Source organism: Lutra lutra, chromosome 9 (assembly GCF_902655055.1).
Source record: "Lutra lutra chromosome 9, mLutLut1.2, whole genome shotgun sequence".
In the NCBI taxonomy this organism is placed as follows: domain Eukaryota; kingdom Metazoa; phylum Chordata; class Mammalia; order Carnivora; family Mustelidae; genus Lutra; species Lutra lutra.
In genome coordinates, this window is record NC_062286.1 from 53,181,476 (window position 1) to 53,205,950 (window position 24,475).

General features: G+C 47.1%; 1 protein-coding gene across 2 annotated transcripts; it reads left to right on the forward strand.

Annotated features, from left to right (window-relative positions):
* Positions 1–653: 653 nt before the first annotated feature.
* Positions 654–23,835, forward strand: CD207 (CD207 molecule). Of its 2 annotated transcripts, XM_047745875.1 has the most exons (8): positions 654–785; positions 13,638–13,781; positions 18,462–18,593; positions 18,686–18,802; positions 20,152–20,526; positions 21,122–21,273; positions 22,250–22,368; positions 22,757–23,835. In XM_047745875.1, the coding sequence occupies exons 3-8, from the start codon at positions 18,518–18,520 to the stop codon at positions 22,905–22,907; spliced, it is 990 nt and encodes a 329-aa protein (XP_047601831.1). In that variant the 5' UTR covers positions 654–785; positions 13,638–13,781; positions 18,462–18,517; the 3' UTR covers positions 22,908–23,835. The 2 variants fall into 2 exon arrangements, with proteins under 2 accessions (XP_047601831.1, XP_047601832.1); XM_047745876.1 differs by lacking the exon at positions 13,638–13,781.
* Positions 23,836–24,475: the final 640 nt, after the last annotated feature.

A 24,475-nucleotide genomic window follows, 5' to 3' on the forward strand; every position in this document is an offset into this window, starting at 1 on the left:
GCTGGGCGAGAGCGCCGGCGCTCTCGGTTCTACCAGCCTCCGCGAGCCGGATGCCGAACCCAGTGAAGTCGGCGGGAACGCCTGGAACAGAGGCCAGGAGCGGGTCTCATTTCTCTGGTTTATCTGTCTGCGCTAGGTGCTGGAGTCCGCCCTCCCTAAACCCCGGTCTCTCCGCAGGGGGTGGCAAGGGGGCGGGACCTTACCACCCGGAGCCCAGAGAGCTGTGGCCGCGGGGCCAAAGGGCATCCTGTATTGGTTTCTGAAGCCCTTCCTGAGTTCTGAGGGTACCAGGATGATGAAAACACCCACCTTGTGGTAGTGAACAATGACCACCCCCACCCCAGGCCGCCCTGTGGCCTGACATCACCATCCTCCTCCATTCAGTGTCGTCATTTTCAGTGTCTGGTAGAGGAAACAGATACAGGAGCAAATAGCACAGACTGATGATTTGAGAATAACTATGAGTATAAAGAACAAGCCTGGTACCAGGAGGGTCAGGGGTCACCATAAGATTACACCTGAACAAGCACGGTAGACTCTGTAAGAGCCCACCAGGTGGAACTTTCTTGTGCAGAAGGGCCCTACGAAGACAGATGGGTGGGGCAGTTCTGATGTGTGCATTTGTGTCTGCTTTGTTCCAGGCCTCACCTGGCTCTTTCCTGAGCTTCCTGTCACACATCTTGGGCAGGTGGCTGGAGATTAGATCCTTCAAGACCATGGGGCAACAGTTCTTAACTGTGGTTGCCAACTTAACAAGAGGACAACCGCTGTCTTTAGCTGAACAGGTAAAATATGACAACAAAAATACCGAAAATGTTGGGGAAGGTGGGTCCTCCGAAAGATCAGGAAGACAGGCTTTTTCTAGCCTGCTCTTCTGTCCTGTGAGAAGGCCTTCCCTGACTGAGTACTGTTCTCCAGGAAAACAATCACAGAAGAGAGTCAGAGGCTGTTGCTGTCATCTCTAAATCTGGTCACTTTGGACTGTTGGTTTCTGTGGCTTCGTTTTGTCGTGTATGTAAAGTTGAAGGAAATGGTCTATGGCCATTAATTCATTGACCTGTCAGCATGTGAGATCCTGATGCTCTTCAGGTCACTGCCCTGGATGTGGTGGACCCGTGTTCAGGAGAGTGGCTGGGGGCCATTCAGAAGGGCAAATATGTGGCTTCGGTGCATGAGAATCATCTAAAGTGAGCCTGAAAAAAAAAAAATAAAAAAAAAAGAAAAAAAAAAAGAAAAAAAAAATAAAGTGAGCCTGGAGGATGCCACTGGGAATTTGTGGCGTTTTGAATCATGGGCCTGTTTCAGCAAAGTAGCATTCCTCGAGGCCAAATGAATGAGCAGAGGAGATGTGATAGATATACAAATAATGAAATTGTGTGGTAGAAAGCAATCAGGACCTATAAAGGTTGTTGCCAGTGTGGGCTGAGTTCAGAGAGGAGAGGATCTTCTTGCCGTGGTGTTCAGAGAAGGCTTAATGAAGGAAGTGGCATTTTTTGGTGGGTTGTGAAAATGGGGAGGATTTCAACACGGACAGTGTTATAGCCACCTAGACATTAGGGTCACAGGCTGGGAGAGGACCCTGGAATCTGATAAGACACTGTGTGTGTATGTGTGTCTGTGTGTATTTGAGATATTTATTAACTTAAAAAGCTGCAAAGAGACGAAAGTGTCTGTTTAATTTGGGACAGAATATTATTTTAATTTTGATTTGGCCTGTCCCTACTCTATTGCTTTTGGGAAAACATCATGTCCTCCCTCACTCTGTGAAAATGACCCATCGAGCTTGGTTAGGTATCGTTGGGGTACTATTTGGACAGAGAACAGGTCTTGTTGGTAACTGGGAAAGTCACTGGGAACTGACTGGCTTCCTGCATTTATTCTCTACTTTTCCTTTTCTACACTCCCAGGGCTAGGGGGTCACAACCCAAGAGACCACCCATTCCGTGGGATCCGAAGTAGAAAAGTGGGGTAAGAGCACACAGGTGTAATTACCCGTGGTTCTGGTGCTCATCTTAGGCTCATCTTCTCCCTTCCATTTATGCTCACACAGCTGACAAGGACCAGAGTTTGAACTTTGGTTCTTTCCCTGAACTCACTCTCAGACAGAGTGGTTGGAATTTTGTGGGGAATATGACCTCACAAGCCAAAAAAGCTAGACACCTGAGGAAAACAAGTTTCTCAAAAGAAAGTAACAAAGGAGATAACATGTATCTTTTGAAGTATTAGAACAGATGGACCAATAATTTAAAATAACCTCAATAAATACACTTAAGGAAGCAGGGAAGATATTAATAATATAAGAATAAGGAATCATAAAAAGTGAGAGGAAATATTAAAAGTGAGCAATACAATAGTTGAAATACCACAACAGATGGGATAAATAATAGAATGGGCACAATTAATATTGCAAGATCAGATGTCTTATAGAAGGAAGCAGTAAAGAATAATTAGGAAATTTTGAATTGAAGTTAAGAGGTATGGCAGTAGAAGTACAAATGCCAGAGTCCAGATAGTCCAGAAGTCATAGAAAGAGAGAAAATTAAATATGCAGAAGAGGTATTCTGAACAAAAGATTCACAACAGCTGTGTTTTGGTTTTGACAAGGAAAGAAAATTTCGTTATTATTATAGAAACCTAGTAGAAACAGAAGAGAAAAGGAAGCTACACTTAGAGAAGGTAACAGTAGGCAATGAATGAGAATAAGGCAAAGTTACATCAAATCGGGTACTTATTGAGAGGCTAAGGGATGTTATTTGTGAGTCTCATGCTGTATGAATAACCTTGAAAGCCCAGTTTTTAAAATATATTATGTGGCCTCCAGGTCAAAACTGGCCCTTCTGTTCTAGATGCCAAGAGCTACAATCATGCCTCATATCCCCTCCTGCTCCAGGTTGGGCTGCCCCCCGCCCCCCACTCCTCGTGGAATCTGGGAGAGGAGGCAAACACACATAGCCCAGGCTCCTTAAAAATATAAAAACATGATAACATGGAAATGCAGCTTGCTCCAAACTGCACATATAGGCAAACAAATGTTTGACTTCAAACCCTGTTATATGCTCTATAAATCTGGTCCTTATGGGGATGGTCAGTTGGAAGTCTCCAGCTCCTCCTAGGCCTCTATCCATTTCATTGCCTTGAAAATATATCTCCTGGAGTGGTCAGATGCCCCAGAGAAGTTTCTCCCAGTTCCCTGCTAGGAGGGAAAGGCAAAGTTGCTAGAGGTTGGGAGCCAGTGGGAGAAGAAGGCTGGGTATGAGAGTGCAGGTCTTAGCATTTAGTGATTGAACCCAACTTCCCCTGGTCCTTCTGATTACCTCTGAAGGAAGTTGGAATTTTCATAAAAAATTTTACCAAAGATTGAGGGAGAGAAGTAGTAACAACAAAAAGACACAGACACACACACGCACAAAGAAGGAAAGCAAGTAAGCAAGCATTCTGTAAAAATAGCCAGGTTCTAAGGATCAGACTTCTGACCCTATCTGAACAGACTCACCTTTAAGACAGCTGGGTTCTTTCCCGGTTTGCAGCCTCTTTGCCAGGATTACCATGCCCCAGCCCAGAGCTGAGCAGAGAAGGCTGCTCTATCATCTCGACTGTGGCTGCCTGGGGCGCTTTGCTAAGAAATTCTCTCTCTCTTTAGCCTTTTATTATGTATTTATTATTTATTATGTATTTTATTATGTATTACGCAAATACATAAGCAGAGAGACTGGTATAATGACTGCCATATACCAATTACCCAGCTTCAACAACTGACTGATCTTATTTGATCTCCACCCCTATTGTTCTCCCTCAAATTGTCTTAAAGTGAATCCCACATATTATATCATTTTGCTACAAAAACTCCAGGATGTCTAAGAAGTAAGAACTCTCAAAAAAAAGAAGTAAGAACTCTTTAGAATAACCACAATAATGCAATAATGATAGCTATAAATTAGTACTAATTCTTACATTGCCAAATACCTAGTCATTGTCTATATTTTCTATATTATCTCATGTGTCTTTTTACAAGTAGCTTATTTCAGTCAGTATCCCCCCCAAAAAGAAAAACCCATATACATTGTGTCCGTCTGACACACTCTTTTTGGGCATTTATTTATTTATTTGACAGAGAGAGAGAGAGAGAGAGACAGTGAGAGAGGGAACACAAGCAGGGACGGAGGGAGAGGGAGAAGCAGGCTTCCCGCTGAGCAGGGAGCCCAAGGTGAGGCGCTCCATCCCAGGATCCTGGGATCACGACCTGAGCTGAGGGCAGATGCTTAATGACTGAGCCACCCAGATGCCCCTCTTTTAGGCTTTTAAAATCTGTAACTGTTCAACTTTTTTTTTTTTTAAAGATTTTATTTATTTATTTGACAGACAGAGATCACAGGTAGGCAGAGAGGCAGGCAGAGAGAGGAAGGGAAGCAGGCTCCCTGCTGAGCAGAGAGCCTGATGTGGGGCTCAATCCCAGGACCCTGGGATCATGACCTGAGCCGAAGGCAGAGGCTTTAACCCGCTGAGCCACCCAGGCGCCCCTGTAACTGTTCAACTTTGTGTGTGCATGCACACACATGTAAAAACTAGACAATAAATCCTTCGAATTTTTGACTCTGGCTTTTGCTGCCCCCTCTGGTGTCTTTAACCATGTTGCTTTGTTCTCTGGCAGTTTGATTTGGAGGACTTATCAGATTCAGGTTTGATTTTTCTTTTTTTCCCCCGGTTTTGGACAATAGAACCCCGTGAGTGGTACTTGCATCATTATCAGGAGGCACTTGCTGTCCAGGTGTCTTTCTTTTTTGGTGGAGGTCTTCTTGCCCTTGGCAAAAACAGCTTTGGTGGAGCAGGCAAACATGGAGTCGCCCTGCTGCCTGTCTTCCTGTTTGCAGGGGGTCTCCTCCCAACAGGGACCTGGCATTTCTAAATGTTCTAGATTCTTGGGGCTGATCCCATCAGGGCTTGCTGTATTGAACAATCACAGCTGGTGGGAGAGAGGCCACCTCCACTCTGGCTGGTTTCTGTAGGCCAAGACTGATTGTCCGCATCTGCTGTTTGGGGATAAGGCCGTTCCATAAAGCCATCACCTGTCTCTCTCTGTTCAAAGAATCCCCCTACTTTATACATTTACAGAAGCCTCATGGGTCCTGGCCTGGGAATGAGGGATAGGGACGGGATTACTAGTATTGCTTGCTACATTTATTAAGGAGGTCTGGAATTCCTGGAAGGCCAGGATTCCATTATAACTATCATGCCATCCTACAAAATTTTAAGGAGGACCAGATTCACACACATTGTAAAAACCATATTCTAAGTGGTAGCCTTGAGTAATTCTGTGTCCAGGCAAAGGTAATGGTGCCATCTATGGGCCACTGATGGAGAAAGCATGGTGTAATTGTGATAAGGAGAGGCAGAGGCAGGACAGTAGGGAATGGGATTCCATACTCTTCCTACTGATTTTTTTTAGTATTATGTTCAGTTACCCAACATATAGTACATCACTAGTACTTGATGTAGTGTTCAACATATTGATTAATGAAGTGTGAGCTCTACAGATCTTTGTTTAATGACCAGACGTGTGGCCAGTACTCTCCCGGACACTTGAGGAGAACCTCTGCAGCTCTCTGGAGTTGAGCATCTGTGCAGCTCTCTCCTCTTGGGAGCTCTGTGCTGTGCTCTGTAGTGGCCTCCGTCTTCTTGGACTCTCAGTTCTGTCCCGTCAACTGAGGGAGTATGCTGGGCTCTGCCTGTTCTTTCCTTATACACTGTGGAAGCTCTCAAGATACAGCAGGGGCAACTGTAGGGCTCCCCTCACTTGTTTCCTACATCTCAGGGTTCCTGTCTTTCATTGCCTATTGTCCAGTGTCTTTTTTTTTTTTTTTTAAGATTTTATTTATCTATCGGTGAGGGAGAGAAAGAGTGTATGCAAGTGCACAAGCAGGGAGAGGAAGAAGCATGCTCCCCACAGAGCAGGAAGCTCAATGCAGAGCTTGATCCCAGGACCCCGGGATCATGACCTGAGCTGAAGGCAGATGCTTAACTGACTGAGCTACCCAGGCATCCTGATGATGTCCAGTGTCTTAAAGATCATGGTTTCTTGAATGTTGTTTCTTCTTCTGCTGTTATTCCTTCTTGGCCAGAAGTAGAAGTCTTCATTCAATCACTTTAGTTTTGAACTAGCTCAACCCAAGTTCCTGGATGGCTTTTAAGACACCACTAGCAGAGTCTCAGGGCATCTCGGGAGATTAGGACCCAACCTCTGCTCTCAGCGTTCACATAGTAAAGATATCATCCCTCCCCACACTAGGTAGGTGTGGTTGGTGTCCCAGATGTGTGACATGTCTGGTTCTGTGGTCCCAGGTTACACACTGAGTGCCAGTCCTGGCAGGGAACGGTCTTTCCACTTTGTGGGGCATCTTCTTAGTCTTGGTCAGGGGTCCCTGTGACACAGCCTTCTGGATACAGTTGCTTCCTCATTGGTTTGTTTCTTCCTCTTCTTCTTCTTCTTCTTCTTCTTCTTCTTCTAAAGTAAGCTCTATGCCCATGTGGGGCTCGAATCTATGATCCCAAGATCAAGAGTTGTGCACTCTCCCAACCAAGCCAGCCAGGTGTCCCACTTCTTGGTTTCTGTGTCCTCCATTAAGACATGTTTGCCCCAGGGGTTCAGATATTGCTGTCAGAAAACAACAAACCCTTGGCTCCATGGCCCTTAGCTGAAAAATTCCTCACTACTGTTCCAGCTTAGAAGGACCCAAGATCTGAGCAGCATCAGGACAGTGGATCCCAGGGGACACCTGGAGGCCAGGCTCAGCCATAGTTGATGCACACCTGCTGGGTCCCCAGCTCAGTCATCACTCAGCACCCTACCTGCGAGGGGCTGTCAAGCTGCACAGTGTTTTAAAAAGAAAATCGTTAAGTTGAGTGTAATTATGAAGAAGCAATTAGGCAAAGCCAGAACTGGGAACATTCTACAAGCAACTGGCCTGGACTTTCCAAAATGTCAGTGTCATGAATGATAAAAAGAGGTGCGTGCGTGTGTGTGTGTGTGTGTGTGTGTGTACGCGCACGTGGGAGGATGAGGCGGTGAGCCTGGTCCAGGTTATAGGAAACTCCAGGACCATGACAATCAAATGCAATGCACAAACTTCAGTTGGATCCTAGAGTCAGGACCTTCTCCCCACCCCCAGGTGTAAGGGACTTATTTTTTAGACATTTATATATAGTTTAGATATTGCAGCCACATTAAATTCCTTGAGTGTGGTAATGGTATTATGATTATGGAGGAGAATGTCCTTGTTTTTAGAATAAATGCAGAAATATCAAATAATGCCGCCATGCTGCAATTCACTTTCAAATGATTCAGCAAGAGAAAGTTTGTATATGTACATACATATATATACATACATACATTTGCAAGTGCAAAGGACCTGGGGAAGAAACAAGCTTGGAATATTTCCAAATGTGAAGAAAGTCCGTGAGAAGGAGTGGTGAGAGATAGGAACATGGAGGTAGACAGATGCTAGATCCTGAAGTGTTTTGTTGAAGATGACAGGTATTTAATTTTCTTTCCAGGGTAATGAGCATCCTTTGAAGCAAGGAACTGCCTAATCCCATTATGCATCTCATTTCTTCCCATACCTGGGAAATGTCCCAAGGTACCTGGAGCTACTATACCCATGGGAAGAGTTTTTGTTCTTTGTAGACAGATAGCTATCCACCCCCACCCCATTTCTGCAGTGGCTAAACACTGGGCATGGTTCTCACTTCAGGGAAAGTACCCAGAAACCAGGGGATTCCCTTGTCAAGTCACGCACTCCCAAGAAGGTAATTGGAAGCCACAGCCAGGAAAGGGAGCTGTGCCCTCATCAGGGAGTTGTGGTCGTGGGGGACAGCCAGGCCTCCTGTGGCCAGGGAAGAGGAACTCATCTTCTTCGGGAATTTACAGACAGAACTTAAAGCAAACAATAGCACATTTTTGGTGGAAATGGACAAATAAATGCTCAGAATGGAGGACTCCTAAGAGGGCTGGGCGCTCATTCCTTCTATTTTATGCTGGGTCTTTGAATCTTTTCCCCTCTTTAGGTCTCCCTGATAGCATTTAACAGTACGCCTGTCCTTCTGTCGCCAACCTACAGCTGCATCTCCTCCTCTCCTTCCTGGAGTGCAAGGTTGGAGAAAAACCACATAACTGGATAGATTGGGGCACAGGAGGAAAACATTACTTATCTCTTAGTGGTGTGCTAGAATTAGCCCTTACAGGCCGTGAAGAGCCTATCATATGCATCTTTTCTCAACTCTGCTTTCAGTGACATCGTGTTGGTTACTTAATGGCCGTGGTGGAAATATTTACACAATGACAATTGACAAATATTACAAATCGGGGCTTCTCCTCTAGATCTAGAGAGCCAGTTGTTAAACGTCTTTGAGCATACTACTGCATATTTCATTTGTTTAAAATTTTCTTCTACCTCCCCTCACCCCCCATATTAAAGTTTCCCAGGACTTTCTTCCTGGACTAAAGGACTTAATCTTGAGAGTAGGTTTAACCTTAAGTGTGCTCGCTGGTGAAAAGATCTTAGAAACTATAGCAGAAAGCATTCCCTCCCATGTAACTATAGGGAAACAGACCTATTTATTTATTTATTTATTAGAGATTTTTATTTATTTATTTGACAAACAGAGAGGCAGGAAGAGAGAGAGGAAGGGAAGCAGGCTCCTGCTGAGCAGAGAGCCCAATGTGGGGCTCAATCCCAGTATGGGGCTCAATCCCAGGATAGGACTCGATCCTAGGACCCAGGGATCATGACCTGAGCTGAAGGCAGAGGCTTTAACTCACTGAGCCACCCAGGTGCCCCGAAACAGACCTATTTAAAGTGAGTTCTGATAAACAGGTGTATTGCGAAAATATACAAAGAACACCAATTTTACTCTCCTTGCCAGTGAGAAGACTTGAACAGGTATAATCCTGTTCTGTTTTCATATAACAAAGGAATCTTTTAGGATGTCTGGAGTTCAGAGGTTGTTAAGTGCTGTGAATGTAACCTTTAATTCTTGAAAGCCTGTAATTCCGATTGCTTGTCACTCAACAAGTCAGTGTCCTGATAACAATATTTACATTGATATATTTTTTCCTGAAGGTATAACTTGCGAGGTTTTGAATTAGTCCAGAAAAGGAACGTTGTCATTTCCCTTGCCAACCTCCATGCATGGTAGATTCCTTTTTCAAAGGATCTGAGAGCCTTTGAAATGTACAAGGCCACTGTATGAATATGTCCTCTCAGGGCTGTCTGTCCATTTCCTCATCCCCAGGGAGCTTCCCCTTCCATTCTCCTCTACTGCTATTCTAAATCTGCACTCTTCTTTTCAGTTTCCCAGTGCAACTCTAACAGATCATCCCCTCCTGCTTCATCAGACAATCAGGCAAGAGCGAGAAAGAAATAGTCACAGAGAGGCTTACAGGCAGATTTCTGAGAAAAATGGTGGGGTGGGAGCTGACCAGCTAACCAAACCACTTCTGCCTGACTGGAATGAAAAGAACGAGATGAGGAAATGTAGCAAAGACCTCACCAGCAGGGCTGAAGCTAGGAAGGCCAAAAATTTTGAAAAGTGTCCTTTAGACATAAAATTTGGACTCTAAAATTGAAATGAGATTGTATAATCCAATATGGTTCTTTCTGGAGAGTGATCGTGGGGCAGAAGGGGGCCCGCCCACAAATGACACCAAACCCATTACCAGGTCCTGTTAATTCTGCTCCTAAATATATCTGGGATCCCCTCTATATCTCTATATAGTCGTAGTTTTAATGGGTTGTTTTGTGTACCCAGGAAAGTTATTCATGTGGATTGTTTTGTCTGTATGATTATTGAACTCTCTTATCAATTCAAATTACTATTCCAGATGGTTCTTTCAGATTCTTAGGGAAAATATCATTTCATCTACAAATAATAATAGCCTTGTCTTCTTCCCTTGAAAAGAAAAAGGCTGGGAACTGCCTGAAGGAAACTCAAAAATGGAGACTGACAGATATAACAGAAGCAGATACCATATGGCTCTAGATGTGAAGACTATTTTAAGGATGTCAGGTCTTCCTAAATTATTTTACAGCTTTACTAAAATTACTAAATTTACTAAAATTAACCTTTGCATAAAATTGCATTGGACTTTGTTTTTGTAACTCACCAAAAGGTAATTCGAAAGAACAAGAATGACTAAGAAAATTTTATTTCAAAAATGGTTAACAAGGGGGATATGCTGTATTTTCAGATTTGGTAAAGCAATTATTAGTAATTCTAAGGTTAATAAAGCCACATAGAGAGGCCTTTAACAGACCTGAGAAGAAAATAATTAATGTCAAAGAAAAGTATATGAAATTAAGGGGGAAGGTACATAATATTCAACAGATTAGGGCTGATATTCTATGGGTAGCCTCTTTGGAAGGGGGTGATGACTCTTTGTGTGATTCAGCTGGGGAAGTGGCAAGACCTCATAGAGCAAACAAACGAACTCAGAAATTGGAAGGAACTGCAGTCTCTCTCTGAATCTTCCTTTTTTTGGCTTCAGAGTGAGAAGTGTCGTCAATTAAGTGTAAAAGAAAAATGACAATGGAAACCCTGTTATAAACAATGTTAAACAGATTTTCTTAACACAGGACTTCTCAGAACCTTTAATATGCTCGCAGCTACCATGACTTTTCAAGAAAGGCATACAGCATGGACTGTTTACCAAACTTATTTAACCTCTGAACCCATTTTGAGCATACTTCTGGACTAGTGTTCCATTTAACACACTGCAGGGAAAACTGGATCAATCCTAATAGGAAGGAGATCTGTCCGTGGGTATATCAGTTAGGGTTCTTGATCGAAACAACAAGCCCGCATCTGCATAGTTTAAGCATATAAGAAATTTATTGAGAAGGTAACCACTTGTTCTCAGACTCAGTGTGAAGGCTTGGAAAATGGGGCAGGACCAAGGAAAGGAGGACATCAGAGAAGACTCCCTTCGAGAATTCCCTTGAATTCCCTTGAAGACTCTGGTATCTCTGAGGTAGTGCATTATTGTCTTGGTCATGCAGATGGTGACATCTGATTGCTTGTGCCTGAGTAGTATTTGAGGGAGCTTGAAAGAAGAAATGTCTGATCCTTTTTGTCTTCTGACTTGGAGTTGTGGTCCTATCTACCACTGATTTTGAGATTTTTCATTATTAAGAAGGGTACTGCCATCCTGGACAAAGAGACAAGTATCTCTACAGCCCAGTACCCGTATACACACTTTCCCTCATCCTAGCACTTCCCCAAGCTGCTCTTGCCTGACCTAGTGCAGCTGTCCAGACACATCTTCTTTCCAAGAGTGGACAGTCCACTGTCTTTTGAGTTAATGCAGCCAGCTCCAAGTCCAGCATCACTGAGTGATGTGTCATCCTCTTTAGTTCTGTCATGACCCTATCTGGGTATCCAATGATAAGTGAGAGGAAAAAGAAAAGAAAGAGAAAGAAAAATGAAATTAGATAAAAAAGATACATGACACAGCAAGAAGGAAATACAGGTATAGTGGCTTTAGACCTTGTTTCTGCTAAGTTCACAAGGCCATGTGACCACCCTCCATGACCATTTATTCTGTCTTCCTTTGCTCTTCAGTCAGCATGTCGACTGCCTGTGTTCTTGACTTGGTGGGATGAATCTGACCTTTGTTTCTGAGCTGACTTATTCCTCTGTTGGTCAGCCCATTTGTTAAGGATGCCAAACTTGACAGGTTGACCTAGAAGATGCCCCAGGGTATCTATTGCTTGAGTTTCAGTCAAAATCCTCCCTGCCCCCTATATTAGACATCTATGGCTGACTAACAAATTACCCCCAAACTCAGTGGTTTTTAACAACAGACACTCTTTACCTCAGTGTGTGTGGGCTAGAATCTAGGTGTGGCTTAGCTGGGCACCTCTGCCTCAGTGTCTCTCATGAGGTTACGTTCAGGCTGTTGGGCAACAGCGACTGTGGTCTCATCTGAAGACATGACGAGTGGGGGAGGGTCATTCTTTCAAGATCCCCAGGGCATGACTACCAGGAGGCAGAGATCATTGGGGACCATCTTAGAGGATACCTACCACATCCCATTTATGTGTCAGCGAACCTTCTTCCCTTGACTGTCAGACCAACCATTCTACATGGTAGACATGGAGATATATTTCCCAGATCCCCCTTCAAAGAAGAGCTTGTTGCCTGAACTGGTTGTTGGGGCTGTGAGCAGATGGTCTCCAGCTGTCAGCTCCTTCAGGGTTGTCCTTCTGTGGGTGGCCTACACTCAACGAATGATTAAGGCAGGGTTCATCAGGTAAGGACATTTTAGTCTAACATGGGACAAGTCTGGTGGGTCATTGATGCTCTGGAGCTCCTCATAGGGCTGACTCGTGTTTGTTGGTCCTGTACTGAAGTTCCACAGTTTTGCTTCTCTCTCTGCCTAATTTTGCCTTTGCCCACTCCATTCTGCAGATGTTGCTCCTTCATAGAAAATCCTATACACCAAATGCCATCTCAGTGTCTGCTTTTAGAAAATCAAGTCTGAGACATTGCCAAACCTATGATCTTTTTTCTTAAACCTGTTTTTTCCACCTAGATGTCCATCAACAGACGAATGGATAAAGAAGATGTGGTATATATACACAATGGAATACTATGCAGCCATCAAAAGAAATGAAATCTTGCCATTTGCGACAACGTGGATGGAACTAGAGGGTATCATGCTTAGCGAAATAAGTCAATCGGAGAAAGACAACTATCATATGATCTCCCTGATATGAGGGAGAGGAGATGCAACATGGGGGGTTAAGGGGGTAGGAGAAGAATAAATGAAACAAGATGGGATTGGGAGGGAGACAAACCATAAGTGACTCTTAATCTCACAAAACAAACTGAGGGTTGATGGGGGGAGGGGGGTTGGGAGGGGGGGGTGGGGTTATGGATATTGGGGAGGGTATGTGCTATGGTGAGTGCTGTGAAGTATGTAAACCTGGCGATTCGCAGACCTGTACCCCTGGGGATAAAAATATATGTTTATAAAAAATGAAATTAAAAAAAAAACCACCTGTTTTTTCCAGTGGCATGAGGTGTTTGAAATAGCCTGATAGCAGTCCCAGCTCCTAAGTCAGGGGAACCATTGTTGTGTTCTCTGGTAGAAATATCTCTCCTCTGGGTACCCCCAGTCAGCAGATCTAGACTTTCAGAAAGGAAGTAAGACAATTGAGGATAGGTCATTTTATGTCAATGTGAGAGATACTACCTAATTATACTCCTTAGTATAAATACTCTAGATCCATGTACTTTGGGGGAAGAAACAGCCCTATTTTATTATGATTTTTTAAAGAGTTTATTTATTTATTTGACAGAGAGAGACTGTGAGAGAGGGAACACAAGCAGGGGGAGTGGGAGAGGAAGAAACAGGCTTCCTGCCGAGCAGGGAGCCCGATGTGGGGCTCAATCCCAGGACCCTGGGATCATGACCTGAGCCGAAGGCAGCTGCTTAACCAACTGAGCCACCCAGGCGTCCCCCTGTACTGTGTTTTAAATAGGAGTAGTCTGGGAGAATGTCACATTTTACACCATTTAAAACTGCATGTTTTTTGGTTGTTGCTTTAGGCTTAATCATGGATACACTTTATTTTCCTTGCAAGAACACAGGTGGAATGCCAAGAATTATTCAGAGAGAACTGCATTCTGCTGCAGGATAGGGACCGTCACTGTTTTGTTCAAGGTGGAGTTCCCAACAGCTAGGCGTCGAGACCGGCACCCAGCGAGTACTTGATAAATTTCACTGGGTGGGTAAATGGATGCTGGAGTGACTGGATGCAAAGCAATACCATGAATTCCTGTGGGGATGTTTCCTGTAGAGGAACATCCTGGAGACAGGATGGGAGACGCTCATCCTAAGGGTCCTGGATGAAAGCCGCAGCCGGTAGGAAACAAGAACGTCTCTAGGGAGCAGCAGGAGGCAAAGGAAGTTTAAGGTTTCAGGTAGGACGACTGAGCCAGTTAAAGGGCCAGCTGGAGATCTTAGGTTGGGGAAAGAAGTTCGTACATGGTAAGCTGGGAGAATAACCTAAAAGCATAAAATGGTGGCTGAGAGCAGTTATCTCATTACTTGTTGCAAAGGAGCAAAATTGAAATATCTGGAAAGAGAAACCTGTTGCTAAAGTTGAAGAAGAAAGTTGGAGGGAACCATACACAGCATCAGGGTATGAAGTGAACGGTGTTAGGATTTGTTAGAGCGTAGGTATATATTGGGATTTTAGAACTTATTGGCTTAGTGGCTTTCGTTTGCAGAGGCCAGAAAGCCCTGTTATGACATTGGAGATGTTGTTGTGGGATTTGGGGTTTTTGGAGGTCCTGTTCTTTTTTGTGGGTTTGGGTACAGATTTGCGTAGCACGTGTATCACGGAAGTCGCATCAAGACAGAACTGGACAGTGGCTGGGTTTCACTCACTCTGGGCATTGGGAACCTGACTCCAGTTGCCAAGCAGGATCCCTGTGCTCAAGGACGAAGTGATGATTATACAAGAACTCTTTGGCTTGGATGGTTCAGAGCAGCTTCCTCTGCCTGGAACACAGCGATCCTTCCACAGAGCCAGGCTACTCGCTCATATCCACACCACCCTGCACATGGTGTCGCCAGACGTAATGGTATATTCACTCACGTCTGGCCTGTGGTCATTGTTTCAGAGAAACCTGTCCCTACCTAATGTTCCAAAAAAGAGGAACCTCTTCCCAAGGTCAAGGAAGGCCTGGAGAGGCCCCCTGCAGGGTCCTTGGTCCTTTTCAAGCTTGGGAGAGTCTTGGGAGATGCACATGTTTTCAACAAGAGGAACACTATTTCTGTGGGCAGGGTCTCTGGCTGTCTTTCTCCTCACACCTGGTGCACAGTGGGTGTTCCAGAGGAATGTAAGGATGAGTGGTCCCACCTAGCACCACTTTCCTATTGGTTTCTCTGCCCTTGCCCCTGTTGCCAGAGCACATACCCAAAGGGTAGCCTAGGAGCCTTTGATTATCTGGGGTCTGCTGGTCAAACCTGGCATCCCATGATACACAAGGGTCTCCTCTGATGCTGTGAACAAGCCTGATCAGATGTCACAGTGTCTTCTTTCTCACATCATAGCCATTTTCCCCTCTCTGTGCTCCTCTTCTTTTCCCCACCCCTCTCCCAGTGTGTTGTCCACTCTAGTTTCCTCCATGCCTTGACTGGAGGGAACTGGATTCCTCTCCTTGGAGATGACTCTTGGTCCTGCTGGGGCATTTCAAGCAACCTACGTCTCTTCTCCACTCCCACTGATTGTGTCCATGGTCTACCCCAAGCAGAAAGAGAATCCTGACCAGAGAAGGGGAAAAGTGGCCAAACTGTTTCCTCCACCACCGTTCTACAAAGAAGGTCTTAGAGCCCCAGGGGCACGGCAAGTGGGAAAACAGAGAGATGACCATGAACTTCCCTTCCTGTCGTCATAGCAGTGATTTCTGGTCACTCTAAGTCTGCCCTAAAGTTCCTCCTCTGTTTGGAAGAGCTGGGCTTGCCTGAGTGTCCAGGAGAATCTCCCATTTTCCTGGCAGGAAAGTATGGTTGAGGTGCCTGCCTCCTTCTCTTTTTCCTTCCCAGGCTCTCAGCTCAGGGGCCAGAAAGGCCCGAGAGGGATGCACGGGAGATGAGCTCAGTCAGTGCCTGTGGACAGATGAGCACGGCCATAGGAAAAGAGCTCGTGACTCACTCCTTCCCTGCCAAGTGGGAAATGAAACTCCTCATGGCTGGGACTTTTACATCTACCATCTCTAAAACCCCAGTGGGCCCACAGCCCGGGATTTCGGTTGCTTCTTGCTTAGCTTCCTCATGCTGGATCAGCTGAATATCTATGTGAGGCACCCGTTTCCATTACTCAGAGTAGATGCCGCCCAAGCCCAGGCCTTCTTATGCAGTAGGCTCCATCCTGGTAAGGCTTCTGGATCCTCTTCTGGGACCAGTGAGAGGGCATAGAGGCATTTCATCAGTACCTCATGCTACAAACCAGCAGAGGTCTGGGAAAAGTCAGCTCTTTGACAGGGAAGAGGCCACACACTCCAGGTAATATTGTGTGGCGGCTTTTGTCCCTCCCATGCCTTAGAAGGGGACCAGGACCCCCAATGCCCCTTCTACCAGAGTCTTAAGTAACTTGGCTTCTTTTCTACCCCAGGCCCTGGACTATGACAGGTTGTGGATGTCAGGCCAGGAGCCAGGAGCAGAAGGTCTGAGATGACTCTGGAGTTTGACTGGGTACCAACCACGAAAGCCCAGAATCAGAACATTCTAACCCTTTCTGAACACTGGTAGAACCAAAGTTCTGCAACCAAATGAGCAGCCTGAAGAGAGTGGGTATAGTCATAAGCGTTCGGAGACAAGCAGTCAGTTAGGGTGAGACCTTCAGTTTGGGGGTTGAACTAACATCAGTGTTTTTTTTTTTTTTTTTTTTTAAGATTTTATGTATTTATTTGACAGAGAGAGATCACAAGTAGACGGAGAGGCAGGCAGAGAGAGAGGGAGGGAAGCAGGCTCCCTGCTGAGCAGAGAGCCCGATGCGGGACTTGATCCCAGGACCCTGAGATCATGACCTGAGCCGAAGGCAGTGGCTTAACCCACTGAGCCACCCAGGCGCCCCCAACATCAGAGTTTAGAGAGGTAGCAGTCCTGGAAGCTACAGACAGAAAGTGGGTAGGGAAGAGATGAGATAGGGCCAAAGGGACACAACCCCTGTGGCCCAGTTTCTTTCCCACCATGTGGGAAAAGGATTGCTGCTGGGCATCCATCCTCATCCCGTGAGAGGAGCAGCTCCAGTGTGAGGCCCAGTCTGCCTGGAGAGAGCACCAAGGGGCCCGTAAGTATAGCGGGCTGAGTAGGGAGGTAGGATCCTCTCAGATATCAAAGCAGCAGAAGCCTCTGCAGGGGTGGGTGGCTGTTTCCTTGGCCTTCCTCATTTATTTCCAGCCCTTGTCTCTGACACCACCCTGTCATCCAGATCCATTGGCTCAGATTCATTAAGGCTGGGCCAACTTTCTCGTCCCATGGTCAGAAGTGTCATGCATTTTGGAGTAAGGTATAAATCACAGTTGTCTCGTGTCTTTGCTGTGGAAATGAATGGGAACTGCTAGAAAGAAGCGGTAGCTTCTAGAAGACAGATCCCGACCCACAGATGAGAGGTTTCAGGGTTGCGAAATGATCAGCCACCAATTCTTCCATCCACTGATCTCTCATCTGTTCAGCCAGCCAGCCAACCAGCCATCCATCTAATCTGGACCTCATCCCTTCCTTTTCTCCTTCTCTCCCTCTCTCCTCCTCACTCTTGTCTTCTCTTTCCTCTCTTCCAAGTAATACTGGCCTAGAGTCTGTTATGTGCCAGGCTTCTCAGCTGTGGCAGACTTCTTCAAAGATGAGAAGCTTCTCAGGAGAGAACTTAGTCCCTCCCTGAGCCCTGCATCAGCTCCTCTGCCCTGAGCTTCTCCCATATATGAAGGAGCAGTTCCTGGCCTGATGGGGCTAAGCCTCTTCACTTTGAGAAGCTCACAAGTACAGGAAGGCAGGGAGGAGAACCCCCATCTTACACTTACATGTTGCATCTCCAAGCCCCACCTTATAAAGCGATGCTCTGTCACTGCGATGCCTTAGTAACAGCAAGTATATGATTCCAGCGATGCTCTGTCACTGGGATGCCTTAGTAACAGCAAGTATATGATTCCAGTGGTCTCCCTGGAAGCCTTGCTTCCAGGCTTCCCACATCCTATGCGATGTTCTTCACCACTATCAGAGTGAACCTTCTTCAGTGGCCCTGACCTTGTCTCTCTCCTGCCTGAAGGCCTTCACTGGCTCGATGTCATCCATAAGTCAAAGTTCAAGTTGCTTATTATGACCCCAGTTGTCTCTCTTGCCCTATGCCCTTCCCACGCCTGTCACACACTTTATATTCCAGCACCACCAAATGGCCCTCCATGCTGTCTTATGCCCCCTTACTTTTGAATATGCTAATCCTTCTCCTTGGACCTTTTTACCATTATTCCATCTCTGTACTTGCTTGAATGGTGCATATGCCCATCACACTCTATTGTAATTGATTTGCTCTGGTCTGTCTTTCCTACCAGATTGTGAGCTGCTGGAGTACAGACTATGAGTTAGTCATCTTTGTGGCCCAGTCCTTGTACAGTGTCTGGTACCTAGGAGGCCACTCAGTGTGTATTTATGGTATGAATGCCTGTGTGGATGGATAAGGGTTGAAAGGAGTCTTATGAGAGAATTGGAGTAGCACTGGGACAGTAGAGTTAAAATGTCTGTGTAACAGGCCCATGGAGAAGACAAATGGCCTCTTCCTGAGAGCTCGGAACTTTGCAAAGAGGCTGAGGCCAGACAAGGTGTCTAAACCAGGAATGGGGAACTTTGGGATGATAAGACCTCCTCCTCTGGTACTCACTTCCCGTTTTTTTCTGGATAAAAGGTCCTCGGGGAGCCAGCCGGCTGGAAGCACCTGTGCTGCAGGGGTGAGCGTGCGGGATGAAGGCTGCTGAGAGTGAGGTCCCGGATGCGCACTTCACTGTGGATAAGCAGAACATCTCCCTCTGGCCCCGAGGCAAGCACCAGCCTCTACTCAGAGTCTGCTTGCTGTGGTATGTTCTGCTGTTGGCAGGTCCTTCAACAAACGTTCTCTTCTTCTTCTGACAGAGCCTCCTCCCAAGACAGACCCGTGCCTGGTTCTGAGGAAGCCTCTCCTGGTCCGGGCTGCAGTCATCACCCTGATGCTGGGCCTCGCGGCCTCCATCCTGCTGCAGGCCATTCTCTGTAAGTCCTCGGGTTTTATCGTCCCAGCTTGGTTCTTCTCCACCATCAGCTCCCTAAACATCCAGACCCTGTCCTTCCTGCTGTCCAGTTGCGTCTCCCACCTCTGGCTTTTCCAGTTGTCTCATTTCTCCTCTTTCTAGGTACAGCCATGGGGTCCCCTGTCCCCAGGAAGATGAGCTGCTGCTCTCTCCTTCCCGATTCTGGGGAGATTTTCCTGATTGGGATCAGCCCTTGCATGCTTGGGCTCAAGGATGTGTTCTTTTGTCCCCAGGAAGCATTCACCCATTTCTTCATCCCATGTCGTCCCCACCCCTGGAGCGGTGTCCCTTTTATTTGGAGCCTTCTGGGCAGCTGTTAGCAGTGAGCAGAATGTTTCCTGACCCCACAAAAGAAGGACTTCCAACTGTATCCTCAGCCCCAACTGACTAGTTGGAGAAGCTGCCAATGAGCGGACAGATCTCGTGGTTCACCATCCTTACCAGGACCCCTTCATGCTCTCTTGTTCTTCTTCCCATCCCTACCGAGGGCCCATCAAAGGAGACTTCCTCCTTGTTCACCAGATGTGTGACTTATCTTTCCTCCACTTCTGCTTTGTCCAGCCCCTCCTGTTCTCCGCTAGCAGAGCCTTCTGCCTCCCACCAGGTCTCCAGAAAGCAGGGGGAGGGAACATCCGTCTTCTCCCTTCAAGGCTTTGGGACATATTTGGTCTCAGACGTGGAGCCTCTGAGCAGAGTTTCCTCTTGGCTTATCGTCAGTCTCCTACCTGGCACCCAAGCCTGTGATCTGAGCAGAGCATGACAGTGGATGGGACGAGGAAAGGGGAGAAATGGTTTCATAATTCCTTCTTTCCATATTCTCTGGAGAAGTCACTTTCAGGTCAGAAGTCTGTATTGTTGGCTCCCACCCTGGTCACAAGGGGCCTGTGGGCAGATGTGGGATGGGTGCTGCCCTAGCTGATGCCACTGCAGGGGCCTCCAAAAGGAGAGAGCTGGGAAGCAAGTGATGGAGCCCCTGGGGATACAGCAAGGGAGTAACTAGGGCATCCTTTGTGTCCTGAACATGCAGAGAAAATTTAGGACTGGGTGCTAATCCCCACTTCAACTTGCCTGTGAGGTCCTCCAGTGGTCTGTATTTTATTAGTCTTTGCATGCATCTGCAAGAGTTCCTGGCCAGCGCTAGTTTCCCATCGCATGTGTGTTGAATGAATATGTCACAAATGAATGGAGCGTGAGCAACAGGTCTTTGGGAGCTTGAGCCTCTCTCCTCCTTTCCCCTCCTTTTATCACCCTGACAACACTCCCAGGCCCTGGGAATCCCCTCGGCTCACCTCTTGACTTTCTCAAATTCAGATCCCTGGTTTATGCGCACAATATCAGATGTAAAGACCAATGCCCAGTTGCTGAAAGGCAGCGTGGACAACATCAGCACTCTGGGTTCTGAGATTAAGAGGAACAGAGGCGGCGTGGAGGCGACCAGCCTTCAGGTCCGGATGGTAAATGCCAGCCTGGCTCATGTGCGTTCTCAGATCGAGAAGTTGGAAGCTGGTGTGAGGGATGCCACTGCCCAGATCCAGATGCTAACAAGAAGATGGGAGGAGGTCAATGACTTAAATGCCCAGATTCCAGCACTAAAAAGAGATCTGGGTAAAGCCAGCTCTTTAAATGCAAAGATCCAGGGACTCCAGAGCCATTTGGAGAACATCAGCAAGTTGCTCAGACGGCAAAGTAAGTGACTCAGGAAAGAACATTGCAAGCTGACCAGTGGCCCATGGGACCTTGCCAGCCACAGGGATGAGGCCGGCAGGCTGGTGTGTGTGGAAGGAAGGGGAAGAGGAGCCGGGCAGGCATGGTTGGACAGTTAAGAAGCAAGGGCTCAGCTGTGGGCTTGGAGGACTTAGGGGCTGGAGAGAAGGGACCAGGCACCAGCATGGGCTCTCACACCAAGGCACAGAATATGAAGGCATTAGGGAGTCTCTGTTTTGGCCCACACCTAGCTATTTATCTGTTGAATTCCTTCCCCAAAGCTGGGGAGCTCAGCCCCTTGTGATGGTCAACAGAGAATTGCTTCCCTCTTCCGGGAGAGACAGATTCTTGATCAATGTCTCTAATTCTCCCCTCTCTGAGCCCGGACACTCTACCACTCTCAGCCAGACCTTCAGCAGGTGGGACAGTGTCCCTGAGCCCCTTACACAAGAACCCCCGGACTCCAGAGCCCAGCCCTACCCACTGCTGTCTCTGAGATCCCACTCAAGAGCCACCTACAGGCAGCACCCAAAGGAAACAGGAGCCCCAGTGTTCATCTTTCACCCTTGTTTTCCAGATGACATTCTGCAGATGATTTCTCAAGGCTGGAAGTACTTCAAGGAGAACTTTTATTACTTTTCTCAAGTCCAAAAGACCTGGTACAGTGCCCAGCAGTTCTGTATGTCCAGGGATTCACAGCTGACCTCAGTGGCCTCGGAGAGTGAACAGGTGAGTGAGTGCTGTTCTGAGGGGCTTTTGGAAGGGGGTGTATTAACAGCTGTATCAGGCAGGATGGGCAAGAGTATGCTGCAGTGACAAAAGTCCCCGAATATCGGTGACCTAACAGTGGAGGATGACTTCTCCGTTACACTGCCTGTCCAGCAAAAGCCTGCAAGGGGTTCTGCCCACTGTGGTTACTCAAGGACTGAAGCCAAAAGAGACTTCATCTCATCGTGTGTTTCCACAATTGCTGAAGCAGGGAGAGAGAACATGGCAAATTGTATGTTGGCCCTTAAGCTTCTGCCTGGAAATAACAGATATCACTTCTGCTCATATTTCATTGGTCAAAGCAAATGAAGACCTAGTCCCAGCTTCAGAGAGGGCTGGGAGGTACGATCTTTCCATGGGCCCAGAAAACAAAGGCATTAATAACATTAACGTAACCCAGGAAGTCTCCTACCTGGTCAGCAGAATACTGAATGAGTCCCTTTCATCTGGGAGGTGGGCTGATAGAGCAGGTAACAGTGTGTTCTCTGGAGTCTGGTCAAAAGCCCCAACCCTGCCCCTAACTACTTCTAGAGCCCTGGGTAGGTTACTTAACTTCATCAACTCAGCCTGCTCATCCATGAAACATATATGAGAATTGTTCCTGCTTCAGAGAAGAGCTGAGCAGATCCATGTTAAGTGCTCACTACGTTTAGTTGTCATGATCTGGGCCCTTCTTCTGGGGTCCCTGCTCTGGGGTTCAGCTGAGTTTTTCTTGTGCTCCAGCATCTGCTTCCTGAGGGGCCAAAAGGCCTAAGTCCTGAGACTGTAAGTTGTGGGGCAAAGATAAATCAGAATTTGGAAGATGGACTCTGGATAGGGAAGGGGCTTGAGAGAGGTCAATGTGTGCTGTCACAGAGGACAGGTGAAGGACACCTAGAGGGACAGATGTTCCAGCTGTGAGTCATGGCAGCATCTCACTCCTTCTCCTTTCCTACAGGAGTTTCTGTACAAGATGGCAGGTGGACTTTTCTACTGGATTGGCCTGACCAAAGCTGGGAGTGAAGGGGACTGGTACTGGGTGGATAATACTCCATTTGACAAGGTCCAGAGTGCACGGTAAGCCCCAGAGCCTCCTTCCCGGCCTGACTTTCCCGGGTCAGGGCCAGGGCACAAAGGATGGGGTGACTACAGGGTTTGTGGTTCTTGCCTGTTCTCCTCCACTCATTGTCTGTGGGCCTGGGGACAAATCCGTGGCCTCTCCATGACTTCTGGGGTTTGGCAGCATGGCCTTCCACCAGCCTCAGCAGGGCCCCTGTTCTAAGTCTCGGGCTTTGCAATGCGGGTTTGTGTAGGGTCTTGAGAGCCATGGGCTGGCTTGGCCCTATCCCCTTCCTCTCAGGCACGAGTGCAAAAACGTGATGATCACCCAGGGTCATAGCTGGGGTTGAAGCCACTCATTTCTTCATTGGAAACAAAGTTTTGTTTTGTTTTTTTCCTTTGGTAGGTTCTGGATTCCAGGTGAGCCCAACAATTATGGGAACAACGAACACTGTGCCAATATAAAGATGTCCTCACTTCAGTCATGGAACGATGCCTCCTGTGACAATAAGTTCCTTTTCATCTGTAAACGGCCCTACATCACATCAGAACCATGACAGGATTGGCCCCAAGCTCACACACTGAGCTCCAATGCTTGTCGAACTCGAGAACATTCCCCTCTTTCTTCCAATTCCAGTGTGACTTTGCACCTTCATTTTTCTGGCTTCAAAATTGTCTCAGAGGCACCCTGGAGTTCATCTGCTTTGGCTGGGAATTCTCTGACCCCATAGAGGCAGCTGAAATGGAAAGGAGACCTTGGAAAGGGAGAGGAGAGCAGAGAGGATTTAAAAGTTCCACCTGTAAGGTGATCAGGACCTCGGGGTTCCCTGTCCCTTCAGAGAAGCCTCAATTTTATCACATGGAGGTCACTTCAGACCACCCAAACAATTCTGATACCAATGTTTAGGGCTTTTCCAGTTCATCCCACTGAATTCCCAGTTGCCTGCCTCATGGGCCGTGTTCTTCTCAGTGGGAAGAAATCTGCACTTGGTGACCCTGTCCAGGCCATGACCCCACTGCCCTCTGCCATCCATACTTCCTGTCACTTGAGCCCCTTCTTCTCTGAGATGGGGGCATCTGGTTCCGGTCAGGGGCTGATGTGGAAACAAGTTTCCTTTAGAGCTGGATCAGTATCCATGCTCCTTATCGCTCCGCCTCATTCTGCAAACTCCGTGCTCCAGCTCTGTCTCTGCAGTCCTCCGCCCAGCCCCTCTGTCTCGCCTCCTGCACATCCTCTCCGGGCTGCATTTCCTCCCTGCCCTTTAGATATAGAGGAGGTGGTCCTCTGTCCCTAGAGAGTTCATCTGCAAACTGTATTGGAACGCACTACTGCCGGGTAAAGCGTGTTTTACCTCTGCGGGCATATTTTATTCCTGGATGTGCAGGTGAAAGTGTCAGCAAGGCCATCTGCTCCGCTGGACATGAAGTTCTGGGGTAGCCCCACGAAGCAGCTGGGGGCTCAAAAATGATAAGGGGTAGAGAAGACCTGGCCCTGGAAATGCCACAAAATATAAGCAGTACTTACCCCTGGTTTTTATTGAAATAAAGGAGAGTGAGCTCTGCAGTGTCACAACCCTCTCGGTGGTCTTTCCTCTCTGATGTTCATTGGACAATCTTCTGTTGCCTGGCTTTACTCCCTAAGGGGAGACTTGGCCATGTTTCCCACTCTTCACTCAGACCCCATTCATGGGTATCAAGTCCAAACCCTGATCTGGTGGCCAAGGTGGGGATCCAGGCAGGGGATGAACCGCTGGGAGGAGAGTAGAGGGGGAGCAGGGAGGATGTGGTGTGAGCACAGGGGTGGGCTCAGCAGAGAGCCCTCCTCTCCTTAGGTCCTCATCTGGGCCCTCAGTAGGGTCCTGGGGACAGGACATCTTCCTTTAATGACTGTGACCAGCAGGTGGTGTTCTGGGTGCAAAGGGGTCAGGCTTAGGGCAGGGGCATGAGGAGGAAGCTTGAAGAAATATGGGACAAATGGGATTTTTAAAAAAACATTTATTTATTTATTTATTTATTTATTTGACAGACAGAAAGATCACAAGTAGGCAGAGAGGCAGGCAGAGAGAAAGGAGGAAGCAGGCTCCCCGCCAAGCAGAGAGCCCGATGTCAGCCTCAATCCCAGGAT

What these genes read in the sequence shown, in the direction of transcription:
- CD207 (XM_047745875.1), top strand. Translation starts at nt 18,518, where the DNA reads ATGAAGGCTGCTGAGAGTGAGGTCCCGGATGCGCACTTCACTGTGGAT. An exon ending in CATCTCCCTCTGGCCCCGAG is followed by an intron (nt 18,594 to 18,685) that starts GCAAGCACCAGC and finishes TTCTTCTGACAG; the next exon opens with AGCCTCCTCCCAAGACAGAC. An exon ending in CCTGCTGCAGGCCATTCTCT is followed by an intron (nt 18,803 to 20,151) that starts GTAAGTCCTCGG and finishes TCTCAAATTCAG; the next exon opens with ATCCCTGGTTTATGCGCACA.